We start from the raw sequence: 22,601 nt of genomic DNA, 5'->3' as shown, positions 1-22,601 counted from the left end.
TACTCAAAAAAAGTAACTTCTGCTTTTGTTAATTTATAGTATTATCAGTTAAATAATGGTTGCTAAGAGTAAGATCTGATTCAAAGCCTACAGAAACGAAAACAAGATCAAACGTCTTACGTTTTTGCTCATCGTTGCTATATAGAACCCAAGAGTAAACGTGTTCGTCTTCATCGTAAACACAGAATTTTAAAGAAGATCAAAGAAGCTCATCGTAAAGAAAATAGAGACCAAAGAAAAAATCCCGCACAACATAATAAGAGTACGTAAATTATGTGTATCAGTTTAAATGAAAGCTCATATGTGTAGTCGCTAAAGTCGTTATTTACAAATAGAGAGTAACAAAGATCCGGGAATTCCAAATGAATGGCCATTCAAAGAAGAGTTATTGAACGAGATACAGGCACAAAAAATGGCTGTAAGTGTGAAAAATTGAACATATATTTTTGTATTGAGTCAACGATAGACTAATCTAAAGCCGTCTACGGCGAATCAATTTCTAGGCTGAGGAGGAGAAGCAGAAGCAAAGAGAAAGAACACTAGCTGAGAAAGCGAAACAACGAAAAGCAGCAAGGAAAGCAGAAATTGCTGCCAACATCGCTGCTGCTAAAGCAGCAGCAGCAGAAAGAAAGCAAGCCGAACAAGCATTAGCCAACCTTACACCAACATTAGCATTGAATGATAGTAGCAAGGAGGATACAAAAGAGAACTCGAAACAATCAAAAAAAGAGAAAAGGAAGAGCAAGAAGACGGATCAATAGATACTCAGGATCCATTCATTCGTGTAAAAAAAGACCTTCAAAAATACCATTCGCAACGTTTGAAACATTCTTTACAGCGAAAAAGAACAAGAATCTATCTTTATTTTCATTAATCTTTTGTATATTTATATGTTCAGCTTTAAAAAAATAAACAAAACCATTCAAAACATCATGTCATGTTCATGCGAATTGAAAAGAAGCACTGATGAATCATGGATTCTTGCTCCAATCCTCATTCGCAGTTCTAAACGATGTTTGTGTGTCGTGGAATGGATTTGCTAAGGTCCTTGCGACATCATATGCCTGTAAAGGATGACTATCAAATGTTGTTATGAAATGGTCGATACTTTGATCATCATCTTTTGCATCTTGTCTTGTATTAGTAGCATGAAAGTTGCTATGCTTATTGATTGATTGCTGCTGGTTTCCACTAATGTCACCATCCGGTAGAGAAAGGTTATGTTGATCCGTTATGCTGGCATCACTTGTTAAAGTATCATTGTTAGTAGATTTTACAGAACTACTTCTGCTGACGAATATTACTTCACTTAGTGTTGATCGGACAGATACACTTCTATGCAATTGCTTTTTGTTGAATGGTTTGGCGCTAGTAAGCTCCGGTGCTGTGCTTGAAACCATTGTGGTACTAACAACCTGATTAGTTGCAGTAGATCGAACGGAAGCACTTCTATAAAGAAGCAGATTGTTACCACTATTTAATGATTTATCACTTTTGTTTGTTGCCGCTGTTCGAGATGAGGCGCTACGTGTAAGCGAATTGACTATTGGGGGATCATATGGTGTCAAAATCGTTCGAACAGATCCATTGCGGCTTAAACCTCCGCTAGATGTCGAATTGGTAGTGTTGGTACTTCTAACTGAATTCACTCGCATGATCTGTGGTTTGGCTCGAGTTACTACGGCTGCTGCTTGCACTATATTAGTTGTAGAAGCTGTTGTATTCATGTTTGTAGGTTTTTGATATGGTAAGTTGTAAGCGGCGGATCTCCTTTTAGCTATCTGTTGCTGTTGCTCTTCAATATCAGACTCATCGTCTGTCGATATCATCGAGGAACTGACACTATGCCGGTTATCATCGGTTAAAACGACAGGCTGATGGAGGTGATGGTGCTTCCCATTTTGTTGCACTGCTGTTGATACTAATCTTGGATTATCATTCAAGATTTCTGATATTCTTTTGTTTTGTAACGCTACTTTTCTTTGAAGAGTCTCTCCTGCCTTCATTGAGGATTTCCTTCTTATTGCTCCATCTTTTTTTGCTGTTCCATTACTTTTAACATTATTATTATTATCGTCCGTTATGGACTCGACAATTTGCTCTTTCGGGTTGGAAGTTGAATAACTAGAACGATATTGATGAGCTAACGCTGCCAAAACGGTTGGGTGTGGAGTTGTTAGCTGTTGTTGCTCTTTTTGCATCTGCAATTGTTGCTGATTATGATAAGACTTTTCTTTGCTCCCTAGTACATGCGAACCGTTATTGAGAAAAGGTAGCAGCCCTCCTCCGCCAGCACGACCAGTCTTGGTGCCATATCGTCTTTTCTTTTTGTTATGTCGAAAATATAAAAATAGGCAAAATGCTAAGAGTAACCCAAAACTAACTAAACCACCTACAATGCCCCCCACAAGAACTCCTGTATCAGTTGTAGATGTCGATGCTGCTGCTGTTGCTGCTGACGAGCTTTTGTTATTTGAAGTAGTGGGTTTTAATGCTGTAGAAGATACTCGTGTTGTATCTGCTTTAGATGCGGTTGGAATAGGTGGTAGATTGAGAACAGTTCGGCTGACACAAATGGAGTTTGGGCAAACACCACATTCAGACATAGTTCGCAGAACACATGCTTCGTCTGCGTTACAGTTCGGTGTGCAAACAGTCTTGCAATTTGCTGGATTGCAAGAAGATGAATTATCATTTATTGTTCCTATGTCAGATGAGGAATCCAGGTTAATATACAGCCAATAAATCAACATTATCAGAACATGCTGGTCTACCTTCAGAAACAACAATATCAAAATTTGCTAAAGCAATAATGCTGATAGAATATATCGTAAGTTGGCGTCGATCAATTTTAATAGAATCCAATTTTGGCATATTACAAATTAATAAGATGCTCTTTCAAAATATAGTAGGTGTAATGACAAGGACAAAAATGAGGCTCTATATCAAACAGAGAATGTATAACTTACAGGAGGAACAGAAAAGTTTTACAGGAAGGGAAGATGACAATATCAAATGAAATTAGATCATTATTTATTGAAAAGTAACATTAAAAAAAGCACAACTACAAATGTACTAAAAAGTGGGGTTGTGTTCCATGGACTTAACGACGACTGATTTTAATACAAAAAGGGAAGCACCATGTCAATTAAAGCTAGTCGGGACATTAACTTGACGGTAATTTCTTGGACTTCTCAAAATCACACAATCTCTTCGTTCAAAGTCGGACAGTGTCAAAATTGAATGTGGAACAAAGAAAAGATACAGATCAATCACTTGCTCATTGTCCAGATACTGTATTTTTCGCTGCCATTTGGTCGTCGTTCCTGAAAATATTGCAGTTGCTGCGAAATAAATATTTGGTGGAATCTGCATCCAGACTGAGGGATGAAATTTTCCAAGGCGGGCAAGTGTAAATAGTAATGGTCAGAGACATACATCAAGGAAAAGCTTTCCTTTATTTTTCAAATCGTTTGTCATTCACTCGAAAAGTACGATGTTCATTACTTATATCTTGGTTTGAAAACTGCGGTAACTTACCCAATAACAATAATTAAGGGGATCAACTTCTGTAACAGAAGAAAGAGCACTTGGACACTTTTCTTTAGCTGCCTTTGGCTGTTTTTAGCTCTCAAGAAATATACGTTTCCTTTGTTTTCTCTTCTTCATAAGAATTATCCGTATAAAAGAGTATAAACTCGAAGTATCCCTTTCCTTAATAGTTCTGATTAATATGAGGACGTATCACTGTAATGTCAGGGCCACTCACATTGCAGATGAACTTATCATGCCTATGGTTGGGTTCCTTTTTTTAATTGCATCAAATACTCTAAATAAACTCATAAGCAAGACGTGTTTGTGCTGTTGTAACTTTTGGTACATACAGTTCCTACAGAGCAGCATTTCAAATGCGCTTAAAAAACATTTTCAGGTTGAGAGTCATTATTTATTGTGTCGATCGTATTAAAGGGTAAGAGTATCTATCGAGAGTGCATGCAATTAATAGTAAAGGTAAGGCAAGGCTTTTGATTATATATAAGTACAGAAGTTACAAGTAATATTAAAAAGAGATGGACAGCAGTAAATCAGAATTTTGAGATATACCTCAAAACTACCACTTTATGAGTCTCTCACTCTTTCCATTTCGTATGCATCAAATTCATCAGCTGCCGAATCACCTTTTCTTCTACCACAGCAGAAGACGACAAAGGACATAAGAATAGTAGCAATCAACAGCAAAATAAAAGCGACCAAAGAGACCCAAATCGAATTACCAGTGTGAGTGTTCAAGTTGACCAAACTACTCATGGAGGAGGGCAGGAATTTACTTTTGGCTGCTTCAATACCCATCTTAATAGCACCAAAAGCAGCATATTGAACGGCGAAAGTAGCGATAGCAAAAGCCAATGCGACGACAAAGAGAACGAAAATGAATGCGCGATGGCAAGCATTATATTCACGCGTATTCTTACGCGTAGTGCAGCAATGAAGAAGCATGTAGATCAACAAAAACAAACTGAGAATAGCCGATAAGATAAAGACACCACCTTGAACACCCATCAAAGTTTTATGAGCAGAGTCAGGGATTTGGCTTAATAATGTACCCAAGATACCAGGAGCGGCTATTTTCCAGTTCAATAAATAGATACGAATAAGTTTAACAGATCAGAAACCCGCTTCCTTTATTTTAATTCTCATAATTGATGTATAATACTTACTTGATGTAAAGCCAAACGAAGGAGGGGTACAGCTTGTTTGAAAAGTATTGTTTCGTTCACACATAAGGAAAAGAGCTACTGTGATGTATTGAGGTATATTGAGCGCTGATCCTTTGGCTTTATTCCATAAATCACCCAGAATGCTTCCACTATCAGTGGCAGATGAGCTGACGTCGATTTTGGCAATGTATAATGATCGTAGGCCTTTAAAGTTGCCCAACATCACGAGGATTTGAAGGAGGAAACTTGCCAAGATAAGCAAGATGATGATTGTCTGGATAAATCTCGACATTTCTAGCTATGCTACTGCTCTGCAGAAACGATTGAAGAGGAAATGGTTCAGTTGGTCGTTATACAAACTGAACAGAATGTTAGAGAGCAAGAAAGGAAAGAAGGAAAGGTACAGAGTGGAAGATTTTATTTAGGAACGACAACAACCAAAGAGTACTAACTGAAACCTAAAACAAAAAAACAATTTGGCGATCTGTTTTCAAAAGGACAGCTAAGCAAGCCATACTCTGCAGATGAAAATGATTTGCTTCGTTTTATAGCCATACAGCCCTTCGCCTTTTTTTACTTGTCTCTTTTGAAACCTCGCCAATGTTAGGGATTAAAAATATAATACTTTGGGTACTCGCAAACATTCATAGGACAAACAAACAATATATCGTGATACTTTGCCGAATTTGTCATTGAGAAAAATAATAATGTAAATGAAGACGAACAAACATAACGAACTCTTTACATCATTATTTACCGCATCTTGCATCGTTTAATAATCTAATGAATCTGTGTAATACATTTGAGTATATTTGACCCAGCCGGCTTATTTCGTGAATTAGCAGCACAATTCTGCCCAATTGAACCAAATAATGGCAAATGCCTTGTCTATTGAGAAAAAATAACTGAAACCCAAGATTCAGGTTTTCGTTTCTGATCTACCATTGTTGAGCAAACAAAATCAAGGCCCGCATTTTCTGAATTCAACAAACAAACATAGACAGAAAAAGGGTAATCTGTTCAGGTGGTATGTCAGATTGCTCATCTTACATAAGCTTTAGCACTAATCCCTACTCCTTTCTCTCTTTATGTATTCATCTTGCGTTGGATTTCATATTCAAACGCGTGCAATTGAACATATTTCCTTAATCAAACAGAAACATGATTTCTAGCAGTACGCATATCTGAGATCAGAGGTTTATTGTAATGTTTTGCGAAACGTTGTATGTTTCACTCAATTAAACATATTACTATTGAGCCTTAAGTACGATAGCAGTATTCAACATTATTTGCAATGTATTAACTCTCCCATATTGTCCAAAATCAGTAGTGAGATTCTTCCAACTCTCATGTCATGTATAAATATGAAAAACAGGATATTTGATTACGTTGAGCAATCTACTTGTCTGTTTTCAAATCAAGCAAGGTGCCTCGAAATCGTTTTGCACTCATATCGTTCTAGTTTGATATTGACGAAATGTTTTTTGACGTTGTTCTTGTTTGAATACCTATGCTATGTTTCAATTATCAGTATTATTGCTATTCCTGTATAATTAGGTCATTTGTCTAATGCTACCCATGAATCAAAAGGATAGTACATTATCAGTCTTACATTAGAGTTATTATATTCATCGAAGTAAGTTTTTATCAGATAGTTTTCTTGAAGGAAACTCTGATGGGCTCTCTGGAAATTACGAAATAATCCCTGTAAGAGATGAGGTACTTTATCGTGAATGTTGTTCTGTTGAATTTTACTTATTCGGTACATCTTTGTTAATGTATAGTTAAATATATTATTATTTGCTGTAATATTCCTTTAACTATATTTTGCCGTTTTGTCAAGTTTCCCAATGATATGAATTTCAACAATATGAGGTCTTTGTCAACAGGAATTTCATTTATTCTCATTTACTTATTACAACAGTCGAAACATACACTTCTCTTCATATAATACCCTTTTTAATGGAAGATCACCTTTTTTTAAAAACGACTCGATCCATTTGGGGTTGCGTACTGCTTAGTTATCCTTTCAATCATCCACCCATTCATGTGTTCTTCATGTAAAGCAATCTGAGTTATCAACTCTCTCAACAGCAAAACATACCGGGATGATATACCAATACATTTATATGCCGGTATGTCTTAAACAACTACAATGCCTCTAGCATCCAGACAGATTAGACATTATAATGGTAAGAATACGCGAAAATCTTTAAATCCTGGCTTTTCTTTTAAAAAAAAAAGTTATCTCTTTCCAGAGATTAAACATGCCATATCAGAATAAATGTGTTGCTAGTTTACTAGGCCATGAATGGAAAAAGCTTCAATAGAAAACTTCAGAGCAGATGCCTGATAAAACTCACTTGCAATGGCTTTTAGTACGACATGTAGCCCAAACGCAGTCTCATAATGATTGAGGCAGGTATTGTCATAATGGACAGGATGATCCCACCAGTCGAAGCTGCACCTCTTCGATTTTAAAAACAAAAGGGTGAGTTTGGAGTGCGTCCATCCATCTTTTAACAATTTTTCACGTTAATAAGGATGCCATTCTATTTAGAGTTTTAAACATACTTTGAAAACGGGTTACTTTAAGACAAAGCCATGCAGCAATAAGCAGTATACTTTTGGAGAACATCGAGCCAATGCACAATTAGTGGAATGCCTCTTTGCAGTGTTTCTTTCAAAATGACAAAGTGGGCGCTTCAAGATACTAAGAAAACATTGTAATACGATGCTTGATAATAAGAGATCAAGCACATAGCTTATAGAGCCAAACCATTCTCTTCCTTTGTTACTACGGCTGGAGATGACTCTTTATTGTTCTTTTAAAGAAAGGGGACCACGTTGTTCTTCATCGAGAAATACAAGTTTATGATAAATTGTCTCAATAGATGTTTACATACATTATCAATCATTTCTATTGATATGCTGTTGCACTGTATTTGAGCCCTTAACATCTGAGCTCTGACCATAACAAGTTACTGCGTTGCAACAAGCCTTCACGTTAATAAGAATTCCAGCATTCACAGTAGCGATTTGTTCGTATTTGGTACAAAAACGAACCAAATACGAACGGTACGATTATTTAGGTGCAAACACTTTTTGAAACGCGTTTGATACCTTCCTGAGGGATGTCCTGACTCAAATGAACTAAAGCAAACTACAGTTATTCTTACATTTTTCGCGTAATCTTCGACACGAGCAGTTTTTGACACTAAGGGGGGGGGTGCATTATTGTTCATACTTCCATTGACTGTTTCATTGACATTCATTATTTTCCTTTCTGCGAGGCTATGATTGTCAACAGTTCAATTTTCATTGAGGCAAATTTTGTAATTCTTATTTGTTGCGACGAGAATGGATACCTTTTTTGGCGTAAAATTGACATATTTGTTCGATAGCTTCTAAGGTCTTTCTGTAACTGCGTTATTCCAATTTGCAAGCATAATCATTAATTTTCTGCAAACTTTTTTTTTTAATTTATTCTGGCTTTGACGTGTTTGGGTTAAAATAAAGTTCCAGAAATAAAATCGTCTACACTATTGTGTTAGAAGCATTGCTGAAAGCCTTCTTGCTCATTCACCAATTCGTCATTTTTTAAGCCTTTGTTATCTATGTTTCAATGACAAAAGATATGTGTGAAGAGAAAGATTGAAAAAAAAAAATATTCCCTAATTTTTAAAGGCAATCTTTGGCGCCTTTAACTTTTGCCTGAAATTAAAGTCTTACTTCTGCAACACACCTTCCTTTTTCACCCCTTTCCTTTCTTCTGTAACTTTCTCCTCCAAAGATCGAAGTAAGAACTAAAAATGAGAGAAGTCATTTCCCTTCACGTCGGTAAGTAAAGCAACCAATACAGAAAGTTGACATCGTTTGGATGGCATTGGGTTTTAATCCTTCAAGTTAAACAGGTCAGGCTGGTGTACAGATCGGTAACTCTTGTTGGGAATTGGTAAGCTGCAAAAAATGATATACACTTACTGGACCTTCACGTTTTTTTGTTCCTCTTTAACGCTGTGGTTTTCTTTGAACTGTATTGTTATAGTATTGTCATGAACATGGCATTTTGCCCGATGGCCGATTTCCTGAAGGCAGCCATGTCAACGATCATTCGTAAGTCTCTTTCTTGGAAGGGTTGTTCTTCCCGTTTTCGTTGTTATGGTTGCAGCAACCGTAAACATTTAGTGTAAACCACTCTTTTTAACAATGACGGTTTTTTCTTCTAACTGTGTAGTTTCGAAACCTTCTTTTCCGAAACTGAAGGAGGCAAACATGTACCTCGTACTGTTATGGTAGATTTAGAGCCTTCTGTAATTGACGAAACTCGTACTGGTGCCTATAGAGAATTGTTCCATCCTGGTAAGCATAAAGCTGACAACACATGTCCAACTCGTTTCTATACAATTAGATAATGAAGCACTTCTCCTGATGAACTCTTCTCCCCTTATATTTTACCCTTCTCAACCCTAAAATTCTCGTAGAACAATTAATCAGTGGAAAGGAAGATGCAGCCAACAATTATGCTCGTGGCCATTACACTGTGGGTAAAGAAATGGTGGATAATGTTTTGGATCGTGTCCGTAAATTAGCAGACAACTGCTCTGGGCTTCAAGGCTTTTTGGTCTTCCACTCCTTTGGTGGTGGTACTGGTTCTGGTTTCGGTGCCCTTTTGATGGAACGTCTCTCTGTGGATTACGGCAAGAAGTCCAAGCTCGAGTTTTCTGTTTACCCCGCACCTCAGCTCTCTACCTCCGTTGTCGAACCTTACAATTCTATTTTGACCACGCATACCACTTTGGAGCACTCTGATGTGTCCTTCATGGTCGACAATGAAGCCATCTATGATATCTGTCGCCGCAATTTAGATGTTGAGCGCCCCACGTATTCCAATTTGAACCGTCTTATCGCTCAAGTGGTGTCATCCATCACCGCTTCTTTACGTTTTGATGGTTCTCTTAATGTTGATTTGAACGAATTTCAAACCAATCTGGTTCCTTATCCCCGTATTCACTTTCCCCTGGTGACCTATGCACCTATTATTTCTGCAGCAAAGGCTTACCACGAACAAATGTCCGTCCCTGAAATCACTTACTCCTGTTTTGAACCCAACAACCAAATGGTCAAATGCGACCCTCGCAACGGTAAATACATGGCTTGCTGTCTTCTCTATCGTGGTGATGTTGTTCCCAAGGATACCAATGCTGCGATTGCGGCTATCAAGACGAAGCGTACTATTCAATTTGTTGACTGGTGTCCTACCGGTTTCAAAGTGGGTATTAACAATCAACCTCCTACGGTTGTCCCTGGCGGTGATCTGGCCAAGGTTCAGCGTGCTGTTTGTATGTTGTCCAACACAACTGCTATCGCTGAAGCTTGGGCACGCTTGGATCACAAGTTCGATTTGATGTACGCTAAACGTGCTTTCGTTCATTGGTACGTGGGTGAAGGTATGGAAGAAGGCGAATTCTCTGAGGCTCGTGAGGATTTAGCCGCTTTAGAAAAGGACTATGAAGAAGTAGGTGCTGATTCTCTAGGCGACTCTGAAATGGAAGAAAACGATGAATACTAAGACTAGAAAGAGAAAAGCGGGCCACTCCTCATCAGCCGCCCCTTTTACGGCTTCCCTCTTCGAAAATCATACACCTTAATATAACTTTCTAGATTCCTTAATTATTAAACAATATTAAACAAAATAACCACAAAGATCAAGTTAAACAATAAAAAACATCATTGAAAGAATTTATAGAAACAAGTAGTATTTTTATTGTACAAAGGGGGATGACTAAGGAGAAGGGGAGGGGGTATCTAAGACTATTTGTTCAGACCTGTATGAAGACAGAAAAAAAAAAAAAAAATGATTAGCTGCAATGCAGAAAAAAACTTTTTATGAAATGTAAGATGTGCTTCGTAAAAGGCAAATATGAATTTCGCTTTTTGGACATTTCAGTTATTCTTTTATAACATCGTCTCAGCACGAACCATTGTACCCGAATACTCTGATCGGTGTACGATGGTCTAAGACGGCTCTTCCTATTAATTTGATGTATGGTGTTTTCATCACATGCCAAAAAGCCAGCCCATATTTGACAGATACGCGCGCAAACCTTTGATAGAAAAGAATGAAACTTACCGAGATCCGAGCATGCAAAAGGCCCTCTTGGCTAACAGATGTTCGAAGTATGACCATTCATAAAGAAAGAAACCTGTGATAAAAGAAAGTATTTAAAAGACAAATTAGTTTTGGTTCACTGAGTGACACTTTGAAAAGACAATCTTTCACATTTCGGTCAGGAAGTTATACTGGCAAGTATCAGCAGTGCTCAGCGAAGCACTGCGGTTTATTTCACCATGGTCGATAAGATAAGAATGAAGACAATTTATAATATTTTCGTCATTCCGAAATATGAAAGGATGTGCGTCCATTTTACAGATACATACCATAGTCAAAAATCTGTCATAGAGAAGAAAAAGAAAGATGAAAACGTTTTATTTGAACTTTCTTTAAATCTGCAGAAAAAAAAAAGAAAAAAAAATTTATAGCGTGACTCCAATAATGATCGTCCCATTTGACGCGAAGAAAAAACGCCCCTCACCCCCCAGCCCTTTACTTTTTAATACACATGCATCCTAACTTTAGTATTTGCTAGATGAAGTAGGATAGAGACAAAGTACGAGACCATACTGAACATCTCGATACCATCCCCTACATGTTTGTTTAGAATGATTCATCTCAAAACTCTCAGATATCATATGGACCGTTAAAAACAATTTGGGTTATACAATAATGCAATTTTATTCATAAGGTTATCAAAACATAGACTATATAAAGACTTTGCATCCGACTTGGATATACCTAGAATAAGAGAAATAAAGAAAGAATCAGTAAAGGAACTTTTTCTGTTGTGAAAGAAAGCACCCATATAAAAAAAGTAAGATAAATTGTATATCCCGTAACTAAGAAGCACACCGTCAAAAGAAGGGGCGTGCTTCAACTCAATCGAGATGATATCATCCAAGTCGAACTACACCTAAAACAGGTGAGTTCAGTTAAGACGACAGATTTGTTATTCCACGAGTGTAACAGTGAACCATCATAGTAAGAACGAGCATGAAGCTCTGTTGGAACACCTGACATGACTTGTGGGTTTAAATGAAACGATGGTCTCTTTGTCAAAGAAGAAAAGAGCGCATCATTTCGAAAAAAGAAAATGAAAGCAGACAACCAAACACACTTCACCTCCCAAACAACTGTATCAAACGGTTGATAGTTTACCTTATTCTAAAAAGTTTCAATGCCTTGGAGGATAATGGAAATGGAAAGAAGAAAAAATATTTGAGGGCAAAAAAATGTTTTTTTTTTCTTTTAATTTTCTTAGACTCAATCTGATAAGCCACCTTCTTCTTCTTTAAAGGGTTTAATATCCGCCTTTTCTACCAAGTAGCCAGGCTATAAGCCTTTATTCATCATTGCAGGGAAGGCTTGATTAGATGAGATAAAATAATAATACAGTTATACATTGTAAAAACATGAGTTGTATTTTGGATGAACGATGTTATGTCTTTATCAACCAATACACGACCTTCTTCATAATGACGGAAAAGCAATTGTTCTTTTTTCTTCCATAGAACTCAGGTGGAGTGGGGCAGTAGAAATGATAATTCAAATTCAGCCCCCATTGTTCATAAGATAAAGTGTACACTCATCATCACGTAAGCAAAACGCAAAGGTACGCACAAAAATAAAACAAAAAAATGGTGATCTGATATAAACTCGGGTTTAATTAAAAGAAAAATCGCTATGTTGCCACAGCTACTGTATTTCTCGATAGGTGTATTAACATCAACAAGACGCCTCTAACGCGGTATTGAAGGCTCAAAGAAACGATTGACTATTACTATCGGATAAGGGGAAAGTAAATCAGAGTCTTTCCGAAGGAATCATCATAACGAACATCCGCGACTTGATTTACTGATTTGATATCACTTTTTTTTTGATTTCATATTTTTTTTTTTTCTTTTCTTGATTTCGCCTCTCTGATTTCATTGATACAGTAATGAAGAGAATGACTAATTGTTAGGGAAAAAGAAGAGCCGAAATCAAATTGACATGCAACTACAATGTCAAGTATATTTAAGTTCTGTGTAATAAAATGCACGGACACACACACACATCAGGCACCCGTAATGATATCCTATTGTTGCAATAATTTTTTTTTTTTTTTTTTTTTTTTGAAACAAATGGGTCATCCGCCTTCTTCCCTTTTATCCACCAACCCCATTCTCATTGTTTCCCTAATACTATTCAACAATGATCCACGTCAGTTACAAAAATAAAGTTCTATAATACATTTTTAATGGCTCCTTTTCATATGAAAGATAGATGTTTGGGAGGGGAGGGGGGGATATATGTGGATAACTGCCTTATTCAGTCTTCTTGGCGAGTTCAGAAGCAGCCGCCGCCGCCGCCGCCTTACGTTTACCATAGGTTGTGCGAGCGAAATCCACAAATAAATAGGTCAAGGGCAGTAAGTAACCGACATTCACAGCCACAGCGAATTGTTGACCAGGCGTCTTGAGGCAGTTGGGCACAATAACGTAGCTGATAGCTGTCGACATACCGACCAGGAATTGAGAGATTTGTAAAGATGTCAAATAGCGTTTGCCGGGAGGATGGAAACCGACAGAGGTCAAGGCGTAATACATGTACATGATGGAGTGTATGAAAGAATTGAACACAACAAAGATCCAAATAGGTTGTGCTTGATAACGGATGCCGGACCACATAGTAATCATAGCACCTGAATGGTGATAAGTTTGTAAAAGAGAAGAACGACGACCCTTCATGATAATAATCATAGTATCAATCACTTCGTAGAATTTAGAGAGATAAAAGAGGTAGCCCCAGAAACCAAGGGAATCATTCCATAAGAAGCCATCTATATCGCAGTACTATGGTAAGAAATACTGTGAGTAACACGGATCCAAATTCAATCCTTCATCACCAAAAGCACCTCAAAGCTAAGTCTATACTTACAGCATCATGTAATGAGCTTCCTCGATTAAATAGCTTATGCATACTTTTCGCCATACATACAAAAGTGATCCCAGAATAAATAGAGAGGAAGAGATTGTGTAGAAAGACAAAAGCTGTCATGGCTTTGCTTGATTTGGAAGCATTGCTAACACCACGGTTCTTTGCCTCAACTCGAGATAACTTTGCAGCAGCACGAGAAGGGTTGAACAAATAAACACAAATAGTGTACACGGCAGCGATCCCTACAGGTGTTTTCCAATCCATAAAGAACTCATATAACTGAGGAAAAGGGATTCCTGGAATAGGTTTGAGTGCATCCACGTCCAACATTGTTTTTAAAGTGTATATGATGAACAGAAAGAAGAATAAAAGAAGAGAAGAACTATGAAATGCTTTTACTTGGTTGGTATTTATATTATATTGCTGTTCTACCCAGTAAGAGGCTGCCAATTGAGCGGAACCAAAACGCTAAGCTTAGGTAATAACAGAGAAAGGTAAAAGATTGAATAAAACGAAAAGCGGAAGAGAAGGATCCCTGGTGCTGTTGTTTTATATATATATGCCCAAAGAAAAAAAGATAAAAAAAATTAGCGAGGAAAATAGACCCGGATAAGCCTGCCGCTTCTGATAAGATATGTAAGAAAAAAAAAAAAAAAAAAAAAAAAATCCTGGAAATCAAACCGTACATCATTTGTTCATTTTCTCTTTTTTTATTCTGTACACAAACGCCGTTCATGAACCAGTGAACTCAGATTTTATCTCCCCAGGATTTGGGTGATTTATGCCCGATAGTCTAACTGTCAAAAAAAGAAAAAAGATGAGTTAACCAGGCCCTCTTAAGGGTCACTTGTATATTAAATGTGGGGTTGATGTGTGTGTGTGTGTGTGTGTATGTGTGTGTCCTTTATTCTACAATTTCGACTTTTCTATACAACTCAAGTCTGTGGCCTTGGACTGATATACAACGAAGTCGCCTCTGCTAACCGATCTCCGTAGATATTTTCTATCGATGCTTCTGCAAACGCCTTTCTGCCCTCTATTTTGTTCAACTTTCCGCGAAGAATGAGCCATTGATTGGGCTCTACAGGCTCTCGATAATCAATGTTTAAATTTGCTGTAAAGCCTGTATAATTCGGTAAACTAGGTAATGACTATATATAAGAAAGCAATTTGTTAGTTTTACATCGTCTTTGATAGTCTAGCATGTATGATTTCACGTTACCACAAAGGCCAAATGCTCATCTAATAGTGTAGCTAATAAGCCATTATGAATGTATGGACTTCTACTGCTGCACCTATAGGACATGATGCCCGTTTGTTGACAAACAGATTCGGTCAATTTCCTGATCTATGTAGAGTAGTACAAAAGCAGAGTTTTTGCCCCAACATTGAAAGCAGAAACAAGAAAAAAGCACAAAAAATGTTGTAGATCCTGTCACACGAAAGAACGATGACATGCTCTCCCCTCTCGCTCTTTTCCTCTTTTCATTACATATTTACAATTTATCGCCAACATGTATGATCAATATGCACTCGGTCTTGTCTTTGTTGTAGAATTTTAAAGGTCGTCGCAATATTTTGTGTTGTCCTCGCAACGTATTGGCTGTCAAAGAGAAGGCTTTTGTTGAATCTGTCAGATGCCAGTAAGCATCAACTTCTATCCAAACATCATTCGAGGCATTCCGTAATGTCTGCACAAGAAGGATATCATTTTCTTCTTGATGCTTCAGTTCTGCTTCCTCGGGTGAAAGAATGTCATGTTCTTCGATTATCCCGCTGCCTTCATTCATTGTTTTGTCAGCTCTCGTCATTTTGGATAATGCCAGATGATGATTCATACTAGGCGTCACCGCTATCGTGCCTGGCTGCTGTTGTGATGCAGTTGATTCTGGCATTTTTTTAATATTATACTTATAAGGACTTTTTGCAAAATATGCTCTGACGAACGAGTATCAAGCACGTTATGAAAACAGAAAAAGAATAAAAATACAAAAATAAAAAAGTCAAAAACCAGGTGGGATTATCCTTATCAAAACTTGTATTTTTTTTTTTTTTTTATCTTTATTTTTCTTTATGCTGATTTTATCACTTCACTAATGAGTTCCACTCTACAAAAACCAGAAGCTCCACCAGAAGCAATCCAGCCTGATGCATGCTTGTTAGGATTCCAAGTAATCTTTTTTTAGAACAAAAAATAATATTTAAGAAATAATCGAACGATTTTTAGTATGTCAACGGATGTGTCAAGTAAATTACCTTCTGAAGCGCAATAAGTGGGTCAAAAAACACGTCGTGCGAGTTGCGTACAGGAGTATTATTCTATCATAAATACGAAACAAGATTTAATATGGATATTTACAAGCGAGTACTAATCAAATTTACCATGGGTTCATCGCTATCAAGGTAAATATATGTGTTGCTTTCCGGAACAGATGTGAGATGGTATATGGTGCACTGCGGTATATACTAGGAACAAAGTACAAAGATAAAAGTCAGAGTTAGGCAGGGCAACGAGACGATGAAAAGATTTTCATTGCTGAAATTGTCTTGTTGCTATCTATTGGTGTCTTACCCTATGATTGCCATTTGAATACTCATCGTTGCCTTTTTTGAAGGCCTTGGCCAGAGCCAGCCCGTTTGCACTAACGGTAAGTGCAACGTCATTGTGAGGACTTACAGCAATGTCCCATATCTGCCCATGATTTACAGTGACAGCTGCTCCCTTCTTCGTGTTGAAGTATACATTTTTTCTAACTACTTGATCACTATCTGCATACAAAAACCCTGTTCCATGGCCCGGACCCGTAATGCGAGCAAATGGTTCTGTTGTTATAAAAAAGAATAGGTATTATTTCCTACAAATCAGATCATTTTTGCCCACATAATAAACAGATCATTTGTCTTTGGTGACTTACGCCGCGTTCTGAAAATTCGAAAAGGAACGTATGGATCTCTCAAGTCATGCACTATAAAGTTTCCATCCAAATCTGACCAAAACAAAATGAAGGGATCAAAATGAGATCTCCAACTAATACATCGGACAGGTAAATGGAAAGAGCTGGGTATCATGATGTGTAAACTGGGTATATTTTGCTGTAGAGATTTAACCATGTTCCAAACCACTATGTCGCCTCGCATGGTGCCATACGCAAGCTTATTGCCTCCCCAGGAAAAACAGGTGTATTTATTGATTTTCTGCACTGTTACAGAGCCACTTAGACTGTTGTCCATGGTCAGTGTAAGCCTAGGTTTTTTTACTCTGACTTTTGGGATCAACATAAGGGTTAGTTTCCTCGATGTAGCGTCTCAAAAAAGCCATCAGGAGAACACTTACTGTGCACAACCTTGTCTGTCACTTTTTTTGATAATGCCAATTTTTTTCGAACATATTCCGGGCACGGTACCACTAATACTATGGATGAACCATCATTCAATAATATGACTAAAATGCCCAGTTTTCTCTACAACAACAACACATATAAGTCATCGTCAGGGGCTGGTCTTTAAATACTTTTAAGAGAGACGTATTACATTTTCATTGAAAATACTAAACGGGCACCATTTCAAATCTACAACCACACCATAATCATGCAAAATACACATGCAGAGGCGGATCTTTGATTTAGCTTTAGCTGTTTCAGTAAAAGAGCTCAGTTCGTATATTTGAATGGCGTTATATTGATCTTCTGCAGAGCGCTCCTCATCTAAAGAATGATGCTCTTCAGTTGAATTGTACCCTCCTACTGCCAAATATTCTGTCGTTATGTCCGCCTCAATTTTTGCTCTTTTATTTCTACTTTGCCTCGCATTATCGTTCGCTGGCGTTGGCTGAGGGACAAAATCTAGCCCCCATATAGACTGTCCTGTATTGATAATGTGTCCTCTTCTATTATTTCCTATCGACTCACTGATATCCAAACTCTCAAAGTTATCCAACACGACCGTCCTTTGTTTCTCGATGCCTGTAGTCACTGTTACTTTATTAGTTTTGCGAAAGTATTGAAGTATAGTTTCTGCGCTAAAAATGTGCGTATTTATTTCCTTGAGTTACATGACACAATATAAACTTGAACGTTTTGTATATCGTCTGAAAATGTACCTATTGTCATTGTCACTCAGATACTCCCATTCGTCATCTGCAATGTCAACTGTTTGGTAGTCGTTGTTGTTGGAGGTTTGAACGAATAAATCGGAATATTCTTTGATTGTATGACATGTCTGCATTTCTTCATCTGCTTTTTTTTTATGACGATCAAGACTTTTAAGAGAAATGTTTTAACGAGCGCCCTGAGCTAACAAAACAAAAAAAAAAAAAAAGTAGAAAAAAAAAAAACTGCTTGAATCGCGTTTTTAATTTTCTGCATGATTGATCGACAATGATAGACAGGTAGACTGTTCTTTTACATGAATTATAGTAATAATGACTAGTTGTTACTGATTATATAGCTCATTTCAGAAAAGAACTGATGTGTGTTCAGTTGGGTACTATGAAAACCTGAAAGCTTTCTTCTATTGATAACTTTGTATGTCAAGCATTCGTTCAAGATGCTCTCAATTATATATATATGTATATGTGAAGAAGGGTGTAAATGAATACCTCAACTAACCGATCTGAGTTTAGCACATATCAGCGACTCACTGTTTGCTCTGGTAACAAGTTGTTCTTCAAGATAATATAGATATCTGTGATGTAGCAATCTGCAGATGTAGAAAGGGTGTGTTTGCTCAAAAGTAAAAGTCATTCAGACAATAAAGATGACGTGGTACGCATCGTTAAGAACACGCAATAAAGCAGAATCAGTAGTAAAATGGATCACCATCAGTATACCTTATATTTGCTGTTGGAGAGACCAGATTGAGAAAAGAGAAAGGAACCTACCCTAATTGGATAGCATTTTTATTATATTGAATCGGGGGAGAATTGCAACCAGGAAGCCTATAAATAAAATCTAGAAAACATAACTCTCTAAAAAAGCTAATCTGCAATAAAATTCTCCATGAATTTTACACTTCTCTTTATGATTTTTACTGAACAAATAAACTCTTTTCATTTACTTGAGGACGCGTCTGTGCATTATCGCAATACCAATATAATGAATTTTGGTGCCGGGGGTTACGTGATCAAAACTGTATTCCGTCCAATTATTGCATTTAAAACATGTACAAGTAGCAAAGCCGTTTGTGCCTTACGTATCACACTCATTTTTCTGTCATTGATACTAATGAAATAGTTATCTTACAAATCATAAGAAAGTTACACTTTTCCCTTGCTAAAAAAGGGGTTTTTTCGGATTCAAGCACTTTCGCGTTCCCACCAACAATGGCGTATAAACACTGTATCATGAGTTCGCATGACGTCCCATCACAGTCTCGACTCAGCGACGGTTGTAGTTGGATTGATAACCAACAAGAACTACGTTGATATCCAGCAAAACCATATGAAGCGCATAACCGTTGAGGTAGAAAGTGGCCATAAATGCTGTTGCATCAATGGTTTATTACTGCTGTTCTATGTTTTTCTCGAACTTCAAACTGTACACTTGCAAATTGCATAGATTAAAGGTTATTAATTTGCAGACATGGTTTGAGCAGAAAAAATAGGAATAAAACTGCGCTGATAATGCTTGCTAAATACCAAAGAAGGCTGACTTAGTATCTCATATCGCATTACAGAGGTAGAACGGTTCTGGCACTCTACTTGGCACTTGCTACTTTAAAAGAAAGCGAATAACTGGCCTTGTCGGAAGGGACCGAGATATCTTTAAAACCATCAACGGTCAATGCTAAGTTATGTGGACATGGATGCAGGGGAGATATAAACCTTGCTTTTGACGTATTGCTATAAGTTAAAAAATCTGATACATTAACATATGCTTCCCGTAAGTACTGATTTGCCATCTAGGTAACATTTACTGCTTTATATCAAAATTGTACCTAAACGTTGTATCCTTACTAAGATTTCAATACTCAACCATCTTTTGAGCTACATTGACCATGCATCAACTTAAATGAGCATACAAAGGTGGTAGCAATGGACGTCAAGATTGTAGTGGCTGATACATCTATCTCGGCTTTACAAAGACATCATTAACAGCCGTTTATGGGCGTCCATAGAAAAGGTTTATCCCTTTTCCTCCGGCCCATTTGTCTTGCTTTTCTTTTGTGTACCCAATGATCATTTTCCGTTTTAAAATTGACGTAATGTACTCAGCATATACCTAAAAGACACGACAGAACGCTTAATTACTAACGGATGAGAACAAAGAAGGAGGAAAATGGTTAATTTTTGTTGTGGAAGCGATTGTACAGCTTTCAATGTTAATTTTCCGGGAACAATATAAGTGTTTAAAAGCGATCCAGCGCACACACGGAAATGCGTTTCCCGAACTCCCTATGTTCATTTGTCGTCTGCGGCATTTTAAATCGATTCCTGCTTCAGGCTTTTTTCTTTTCCTTTTTTGAAGGATTATATTTTTTTTTCTTTCCCTCTTCTTTTGTTATTAACTATCTCCTTTAACCTCAACGCCGTCTTTATTATAACAGAGAGAACATAAACAGATTACTTTATGAGTTCAAGTCCTTCCAAACCGTCATTATCCAGCGAAAGACGACCGTCTGCAGCAAGCTCAGATGATGAGCCTATGCCAACGGAACCATATCATGATGATGAACATCAAGAAGACGAACCCAATAATTCAGACAACGAGGGTTCGGAGGATCAACAGCAAGAACCAAGTGCGCATCGACCAACAGTAGTGAATCAAACAGAAGCTACTTATAATATAAATAATCCTACAGCAGAATCACCTTTAGACCATGGTGATGATGAAGGAATAGACCAAGTTATTACTAGCGGGACTAGTAGCAATGACCCACAACAAACAAATTCAGTAGATCATTCATATGAACCGAGTGTCGTCAGTATACAATCAAATCCTCCGCCATACGAACTCTATCCGCCTGCTAAAACCATATTTGGAAGAGCTTACAATTGGCTAAGGCAAATCCCACAATGGAATACGCACCAACCCATTTATTTACCAACCATTCATAGAAGTATGAGTCATGGAAATGAAAATCGTAGCAGTAGTAGATTATCCATACGATCACTTTTCAGCAGTATAAGCAGACGTCCAAACCCTTATGCCTCACATCACTTAAGCCGAACGAGTACAGCAGCTACATCCTCAGCATCCATGACATCTACATCCTCGAGTGATTCGATCACTTGCTGGAACTTTTATTACTACTATATAAGAGACTGTTTCAGCGAACGGCCTCGTATCATTTTACCAACACCCATTGCTAGGCATCGAATGGCACTCATTCTTCTGTCAGCTTCAGCTATGCTCACTTTCAGTTTCTTATTATTTTGCTCTGTCTTCTTTTCACCGCTTACTTCTTATCCAGACCCTGTCTACCCTGACAAAGTCACCAACTCGACCGCTCGCTTCCTTACACTGAATATATTTATGCGACCTCCTCTCATTAAAAACAATTGGTCTGATTATAAAGACGATCGTCTCGCCTACATTGAAAAGTACGTACTACCCAACTACGACATAATATGTTTCCAAGAAGCATTCGCCTTTGCTTCACGAAGGAAAGACCATCTCATTTCCACTGCTCGCAAACTAGGCTACAATTATCATATAGAATCACCTCGTAAATATCCTTGGGACATAGGTGTTGACGGAGGCCTGTTGATCATTTCAAAGTTTCCTATCCGCCAATCGAACGTGATCGAATATCCACGAGGACAACACAGCGATTGGATATCCATCAAGGGTGCACTTCATGCGTTGATCGAACTTAATCCATCGAAGCATGTTCATTTGTACACAACGCATACGCAAGCATCCTATGATCTAAATAATGTCATCAATCAGGATGATACAGCCATACGGCTTTCCCAATTTGCCCTTTTGCACAATTTCATTTACGAAACTGCCCACCAAAATAAACAGCTATTGCCAAGCAATCAACAAGCACCATTATTAACCATGTCTTCTCCTACCACAGTAAAAGAAGAAGCCAATAGTGAAATGGATAATATTCCTATTATGGTCGTAGGTGATTTGAACGTAGATGCTGCCACGCATCCGAAGGAACGACCCATTACGGAGCCTTCAAGAGATAGTTCACCTGAATACTTGAAAATGGTGGATGTTATCAAAGGTGTAGGTGCACTGAAGGATAACAGCTCTGATGATGGCCGTTTGTTTACTCATCCTTGGAAGATGAACGATTTGACAGATGTCGTCTATCAGAAATTTGGATATCATCCTGTTACCTTTGGAGATTATACTTTGGACCTACAAGGACATATCATGCCAGCAGAAACAGTATTGACGAATTGGGATCAATTATTAACTGTACAAAGTATTGATCGAATGTTTTGGTCGGATCAGAATACCCATTCGATGAAACTGGATCAGCCTCAAGTAGAAAAGTTTTGGGTGAAAGAGAATTCGCTCATGACAGATGAGGAAAAGGAACAGACTGGATTTACTCAAATATCAGGTAGGTCTTACACAAGTTGGTTTCCTTAGACAATCCGCCTCCACTTTTACTGACTTTTTCTTCTTTAATAGATCACTATGGTCTAAGTTGTACCATACAATTACTGTAGATGTAAAGCCTATCATTATTCCCCTGCCGTTTGTAGAATGATCCTTGGTAGAGCATTTAGATTTGCTCATCTAATTGGAACCTTTATTTACTCATTTTTATTGACAGTTTCCATATGTCCCAATAAAAATTCTTTTTTCGCCTCATCCTATCGAATTTGAGTCTACATATACATTATATTTTTATGCACGATTTCGTTTACTTGACTATTTCAA

The 22,601-nt window shown here is 37.6% G+C and overlaps 9 protein-coding genes across 9 annotated transcripts; 3 read left to right on the top strand and 6 right to left on the bottom strand.

Annotated features, from left to right (window-relative positions):
- The first annotated feature begins 18 nt into the window (after window positions 1-18).
- Window positions 19-869, top strand: BDF20DRAFT_877742 (GNL3L/Grn1 putative GTPase-domain-containing protein). Its single transcript, XM_053081462.1, has 4 exons — window positions 19-68; window positions 146-262; window positions 336-418; window positions 504-869. Exons 1-4 carry the CDS (start codon window positions 56-58, stop codon window positions 759-761), a joined length of 471 nt encoding a protein of 156 aa, XP_052934758.1. The 5' UTR covers window positions 19-55; the 3' UTR covers window positions 762-869.
- BDF20DRAFT_877740 (uncharacterized protein) lies at window positions 870-1,620 on the bottom strand. The gene has a single exon (XM_053081461.1). It carries the CDS (start codon window positions 1,398-1,400, stop codon window positions 972-974), a length of 429 nt encoding a protein of 142 aa, XP_052934757.1. The 5' UTR covers window positions 1,401-1,620; the 3' UTR covers window positions 870-971.
- A 2,318-nt stretch (window positions 1,621-3,938) lies between these two features.
- On the bottom strand, window positions 3,939-5,139 carry BDF20DRAFT_877736 (actin cortical patch SUR7/pH-response regulator pali). Its single transcript, XM_053081460.1, has 2 exons — window positions 4,719-5,139; window positions 3,939-4,622 (listed from the first exon to the last, which is right to left on the bottom strand). Exons 1-2 carry the CDS (start codon window positions 5,008-5,010, stop codon window positions 4,120-4,122), a joined length of 795 nt encoding a protein of 264 aa, XP_052934756.1. The 5' UTR covers window positions 5,011-5,139; the 3' UTR covers window positions 3,939-4,119.
- An 829-nt stretch (window positions 5,140-5,968) lies between these two features.
- BDF20DRAFT_988799 (uncharacterized protein) lies at window positions 5,969-8,393 on the bottom strand (the record flags this gene model as incomplete). The annotated part of the gene is made up of 5 exons (XM_053085282.1): window positions 7,842-8,393; window positions 7,309-7,431; window positions 7,020-7,185; window positions 6,331-6,486; window positions 5,969-6,064 (listed from the first exon to the last, which is right to left on the bottom strand). Exons 1-5 carry the CDS (start codon window positions 7,991-7,993, stop codon window positions 5,969-5,971), a joined length of 693 nt encoding a protein of 230 aa, XP_052934755.1. The 5' UTR covers window positions 7,994-8,393.
- On the top strand, window positions 8,394-10,460 carry BDF20DRAFT_877732 (tubulin alpha-1 chain). The gene is made up of 5 exons (XM_053081459.1): window positions 8,394-8,558; window positions 8,633-8,673; window positions 8,767-8,834; window positions 8,956-9,080; window positions 9,203-10,460. The coding sequence occupies exons 1-5, from the start codon at window positions 8,531-8,533 to the stop codon at window positions 10,288-10,290; spliced, it is 1,350 nt and encodes a 449-aa protein (XP_052934754.1). The 5' UTR covers window positions 8,394-8,530; the 3' UTR covers window positions 10,291-10,460.
- A 2,682-nt stretch (window positions 10,461-13,142) lies between these two features.
- Window positions 13,143-14,085, bottom strand: BDF20DRAFT_914228 (ELO family; the record flags this gene model as incomplete). Its single annotated transcript, XM_053084160.1, has 2 exons — window positions 13,143-13,670; window positions 13,756-14,085. The coding sequence occupies 2 exons, from the start codon at window positions 14,083-14,085 to the stop codon at window positions 13,143-13,145; spliced, it is 858 nt and encodes a 285-aa protein (XP_052934753.1).
- A 490-nt stretch (window positions 14,086-14,575) lies between these two features.
- Window positions 14,576-15,774, bottom strand: BDF20DRAFT_877723 (HotDog domain-containing protein). The gene is made up of 3 exons (XM_053081458.1): window positions 15,256-15,774; window positions 14,978-15,050; window positions 14,576-14,906 (listed from the first exon to the last, which is right to left on the bottom strand). Exons 1-3 carry the CDS (start codon window positions 15,648-15,650, stop codon window positions 14,691-14,693), a joined length of 684 nt encoding a protein of 227 aa, XP_052934752.1. The 5' UTR covers window positions 15,651-15,774; the 3' UTR covers window positions 14,576-14,690.
- Window positions 15,775-15,796: 22 nt separating this feature from the next.
- Window positions 15,797-18,038, bottom strand: BDF20DRAFT_877718 (uncharacterized protein). The gene is made up of 6 exons (XM_053081457.1): window positions 17,855-18,038; window positions 17,287-17,773; window positions 17,090-17,216; window positions 16,671-17,018; window positions 16,328-16,578; window positions 15,797-16,221 (listed from the first exon to the last, which is right to left on the bottom strand). Exons 1-6 carry the CDS (start codon window positions 17,977-17,979, stop codon window positions 16,111-16,113), a joined length of 1,449 nt encoding a protein of 482 aa, XP_052934751.1. The 5' UTR covers window positions 17,980-18,038; the 3' UTR covers window positions 15,797-16,110.
- A 2,607-nt stretch (window positions 18,039-20,645) lies between these two features.
- On the top strand, window positions 20,646-22,283 carry BDF20DRAFT_808682 (Endonuclease/exonuclease/phosphatase; the record flags this gene model as incomplete). Its single annotated transcript, XM_053076572.1, has 3 exons — window positions 20,646-20,817; window positions 20,947-21,935; window positions 21,996-22,283. Coding segments are annotated over 3 exons (1,449 nt in total), but the record flags the coding sequence as incomplete, so codon positions are not given.
- Window positions 22,284-22,601: the final 318 nt, after the last annotated feature.

The sequence above is a fragment of the Mycotypha africana genome, assembly GCF_025528875.1.
Source record: "Mycotypha africana strain NRRL 2978 chromosome Unknown BDF20scaffold_7, whole genome shotgun sequence".
NCBI classification, from domain to species: Eukaryota; Fungi; Mucoromycota; class Mucoromycetes; order Mucorales; family Mycotyphaceae; genus Mycotypha; species Mycotypha africana.
This window is presented reverse-complemented; position numbering and strand designations above follow the sequence as displayed.